We start from the raw sequence: 4,745 nt of genomic DNA, 5'->3' as shown, positions 1-4,745 counted from the left end.
GTATCCTGGGAATAATTCCCTATCCTCCTTCGGGGAAATATTGTCATTTCTTTTACACAAGGAGTCTTCATTCTCTGTCTGCAAAGATTCCCTTTTCCTGACCCGTAAAGATTGCTTCCTTATTGCCACCTTTGCGAATGATTCCTTATTGGTCCTCTTTCCCACAAAGGATTCCCTGGTTCTGCCTGTGCCTAGTAAGGATTTCCTATGACTACTCTTGCCTAGAAAGGATTCGCTATTATAGCCGCGAGAGGGGGGAATTGGGACCTTACAGTCAGCCTGGTTAGGTAAAGGCTAGCAGTGATTCCCCATCTCTCCCCGTGGGGAGGAAGGATTCCCTTTTTATCTCTCCTTGCCCTCCCTCCCTCCCTCCCCGTATTTATTCTCCTTGTTTCTCTTTGAAGGCTTTTCACATCAGCAAATTTACAGTAGGAAGAGTGGCGCAAGCGCACTGTCTAACCATGTTCCTAGCCGGAAAATCCATAAAAGGAGCAGGAAAGATCCCCCGCCGGAACCGCGCCTATTATGGGCATGTCCTTATATGGACTGGCATGCCAGGCTTCCGGCAGCGAGATCGAAGGGGGAGGGAATTCCGTTTTCTGCTGTTACTGGTGGAAACAGAGGTAAAGTTTGGGGACACCGTGGCCTTTAGGGGTTCCTTCGGGGCTTGCAGTTCAATGCTTTGCAGTGATCAAAGCCAGTCTTCCCCTGCGAGGGCGTGACGTCACGGGTCCTCCTGTGCCGTGTCCACATAAGGGCTTCCTGCAGTCCATATTTGGCCATGTACGTCACCGGCGAGGCGGGAATAGGACGGTGGAAACCCTTTATATAGAAGTGGGTCGTGCGAGCCGCGAGAGATTCCGGAGGAGAGATTTTAGAAAGCTGTGAGCTGGCGGAGCAGCTGCAAAGGGAACCCGGAGAATAAATGACAACCCTAACCCACCGTACATCATAACACGCAGGCAGAAATCCCTAGCACTGGAGGACGGCGAGCTGCCGCCTCCTCCTCGCTCCCCAGTGCATCGGCCCGCAGAGCAGAGCAGGAAATCCCGAGGCAGGTGGAATGGCAGCAACGAAAGCGGAGATGCTCATGTCCCCTCTGCAAATCTCCGACCCATTCGGCTCCTTCCCGCACTCCCCCACCATGGATAACTACCCCAAGCTGGAGGAAATGATGCTGCTCAGCAGTGGGGGATCCCAGTTTCTGAGCACCGCAGTCTCCGACGGTAGCGGCTTTAGTTCCCAAGGGGAGGGCGCAGAGCATTTCGAGCAGCTTGCCGCAGGTAAGCAAAGCCAACTGCAACCGATTGGGACAGTTTCCAAAACGGCTAACAACTGTGCACTCTTCGGAATCTGTAAGCTAGAAGCAGAGACACAATATTTCAGATTTATTTGTGTAGGAGAATGATCTTATTACTTTAGAAAAAATGTGCTATATAAGACACATTTAATTCACTGAAATAGAAGCATTGAATTCCAGTGGAAGAGAATTTGAGAGAGGTGCTTTAGATTTTGGATGCATGCATTTACTTCTAAGAGCACGTAGTACAGAATTCTCTCTGCGTCAGCTCTGATTGCATATCTGTTTGGCTCTAGGAAGGCTGCAATAAAGTAATACATTTTTGTCCTAAAATTTAGATGCTAAATTCATTGCAATGATTTGTTGGGTTTTTCGGTAAAATAATATTTAATTTTCTTTGCAGATACATTTACTGATATTTCTTTGAATAATGAGAAACCCTTAGCAGAGACTGGTTATGCTAACCACACCAGCAGACTGCCTCCTATAACTTACACAGGTCGCTTCTCTCTAGAACCAGCTCCAAGCAACAGCAACAGTTTGTGGCCAGAACCTCTATTCAGCCTTGTGAGTGGATTGGTTGGCATGGCTAACCCACCGACCACTTCAACACCTTCCTCTTCTCCATCATCTTCATCATCACAGAGCCCTCCTCTAACTTGTGCAGTTCAGTCAAACGAAAGCAGTCCAATCTATTCTGCAGCACCAACCTTTTCCAGCACTGGTACTGAAATCTTCACCGAGCAGCAAGCTCAGTCTTTCCCCCACCCCTCCAGCACTTCCATTCAGTATCCTCCACCAGCTTATTCAGCTACAAAAACAAACTTTCAGGTACCAATGATTCCCGATTACTTGTTTTCCCAACAGCAGGGAGAAATTGGCTTGCTTCCACCAGATCAGAAACCCTTTCAGAATTTGGAAGCCAGAGCTCAACAGCCTTCTTTAACACCTCTGTCCACCATAAAAGCTTTTGCCACCCAGACAAGTTCTCAAGACCTGAAAACCTATCAATCTCAACTCATCAAGCCAAGCAGAATGAGAAAATATCCCAATCGCCCCAGCAAGACCCCTCCCCATGAAAGACCTTATGCTTGCCCGGTTGAAACTTGTGACCGGAGATTTTCAAGATCTGATGAACTAACAAGGCACATCCGGATTCACACCGGCCAGAAACCTTTCCAGTGTCGTATCTGCATGAGGAATTTCAGTAGAAGTGATCACTTGACAACACATATAAGAACACATACAGGAGAGAAACCTTTCGCCTGTGATATTTGTGGCAGAAAGTTTGCAAGAAGTGATGAGAGGAAGAGACACACTAAAATTCATCTAAGACAGAAGGACAAGAAAGTAGAGAAAGTCACGCCAGTCTCCTCTGCTTCTTCAGTGACCACTTCGTATCCCTCTCCGGTGCCTACCTCATATTCCTCTCCAGTATCCTCAGCCTATCCCTCCCCTGTACATAGCTCGTTCTCTTCTCCTTCAGTACCAAATACTTACCCATCTGTTACTTCCGCTTTCCAGTCCTCTAGCTTCTCCTGTTCAACAGTAACCAACTCCTTTAGCTCTTCAGTGACTACAGCACTTTCAGACATACACTCAACTTTTTCTCCAAGGACAATTGAAATCTGTTAATACTGTGTGTGTGTGTAAATATATATGGATGTATACATTTATATTTACTAGCAGACCACTTCCAATGTCAAATAGTTTGAAACTGTCCGATATTAATGATGACCAACTGATTAATATACTCACAGCAAGGCCATTATAACCTTTCTGTTAAGCTTCAACTGCCTGAAAATGCCATTTAAGTTTTCCTCATTTGTTAAAAGACTATATTTGCATGGATAATAAATATAATTTCTGTATGACCCAGCTTCAAAGACCAGCATTGAACTAGAAAAAATGGACTTTGGTTATATACATAGACAATGTATATTGCATATGTGCCATATTTTGGTTTATCTTTCTTTGGGTATTATTGATGTGAAAATTCTTTACATATTCATATTGTGTTACTTGGAGTTAGAAAGACCATATTTGTAAAATGGTAATTCTATTTAGTGACAATGCTGTGATGACTTTTGAATTTATTTGAAAAACAGCACTTAATATATATTCAAGCATGTGTAAAAGTAATGTTATGTTTACTTTTTGTAAATATCATTTGATGGTACTCTCACATGTGACAGAAAGTTTCATTTTAAAGCTAGAAGTCTTGGTGCCTTTTTGCTGATGTCTTGACAGTGCATTTGTGTGAATAGATGCCTTGCATCTAGCCTCAAGGGTAAAAGGATTTCGTTCAAGGAATGTATAGAAATCAGGAAGAAAAGATAGACTGAGCATCAGAAAGAGCTGAAACAGCTTCATTTCTTTAGAATGTAAGCAAAAAACTCTCTAAAGTATATTTTTGTAATTGCAATGTAAATTTATAAATATATATTCACGAGTTGGAATGTGTAGTTACCTACTGAGTAGGCATGGAATTTGTATTTTTTGAATATGCAGTTCATTATATTGTGGTTTATTTTTTACTTTGTATTTGTGTTTGTTTAAACAAAGTGACTGGCTTATAAATACATTGAATGCGCTTTATTGCCAATGGGATATTTGGTGTACAAGATATCCTTCAGACAAAATAAAAGATATAAAATATATGTGAAAATGTTTTTCTTCTTCTATAATTGTCATTTGGGACAACTTTCACTATGCTGCCTAGCAGCAAGACATACAGATATGTTTATACCTGCATATCTCTGTGAATTTGCTAAAAGGTACATGAGTATAAAAGTATCCACACATCTTGCACCTATTATATCTATGGATGTGCTACACACTTGAAACAGCATGCATAGATTTGAAAATTTAGGAAGCAATTATTAAACTGCCAAAATTAGTGAAAACACTGTAGATAATTTTTACCCATGGTTTATGCTTTGAATATTGCCCCAGGAAAAGCACTTGCATTTTCTTTGGGTATTTTGGATTTTTCAAAATTACCCATGTAAGTGCATCCCCTGACTAATTCCACCCCAAAGATACACAGGTAAAAGTATCCACATTGCTGATTTCAGGTACTTTTTCCTGTTTAGCAGGTGAGAAATAATTTAAAAGGCCATATTTGCAAGTAAAACAGCTTTTAATCTGTGGAATGCGCTTTCATTATTGCCTTCACGGGACTGAATTTTTAAGCCATTTATGGCTGTTAGAAAAAGGTCAGGCTTCAGTGCACATAGAAGTACATTCGTAACCAGGTATAGCATGTATTTTTATGTGAACAGGGGAGAGGTGTTTTGGAGGGCAGAGTTGGGATTTACGCTCATACTGGCTGATGCAATACAGATATGATAAAAATGTGCATCCAAAGTGGATGCACTTTTTTCTAATACACACACAATCACCTCTCCTGGGCACTCGATGCAATAGGCAAATGAGCCGCTGT

General features: G+C 42.1%; 1 protein-coding gene across 1 annotated transcript; it reads left to right on the top strand.

The window, feature by feature from the left end:
* The first annotated feature begins 841 nt into the window (after positions 1–841).
* Positions 842–3,960, top strand: EGR1 (early growth response 1). The gene is made up of 2 exons (XM_029583786.1): positions 842–1,283; positions 1,704–3,960. The coding sequence occupies exons 1-2, from the start codon at positions 1,064–1,066 to the stop codon at positions 2,933–2,935; spliced, it is 1,452 nt and encodes a 483-aa protein (XP_029439646.1). The 5' UTR covers positions 842–1,063; the 3' UTR covers positions 2,936–3,960.
* Positions 3,961–4,745: the final 785 nt, after the last annotated feature.

The sequence above is a fragment of the Rhinatrema bivittatum genome, chromosome 18 (assembly GCF_901001135.1).
Source record: "Rhinatrema bivittatum chromosome 18, aRhiBiv1.1, whole genome shotgun sequence".
Classification (NCBI taxonomy): Eukaryota; Metazoa; Chordata; class Amphibia; order Gymnophiona; family Rhinatrematidae; genus Rhinatrema; species Rhinatrema bivittatum.
Note: the sequence above shows the minus strand (reverse complement) of the source record. Positions and strands in the feature narration are given on the sequence as shown.

Coding starts and splice junctions, on each gene's coding strand:
- EGR1 (XM_029583786.1), top strand. CDS start 1,064: ATGGCAGCAACGAAAGCGGAGATGCTCATGTCCCCTCTGCAAATCTCC. Junction 1,284..1,703: donor TTTCGAGCAGCTTGCCGCAG/GTAAGCAAAGCC, acceptor TTTTCTTTGCAG/ATACATTTACTGATATTTCT.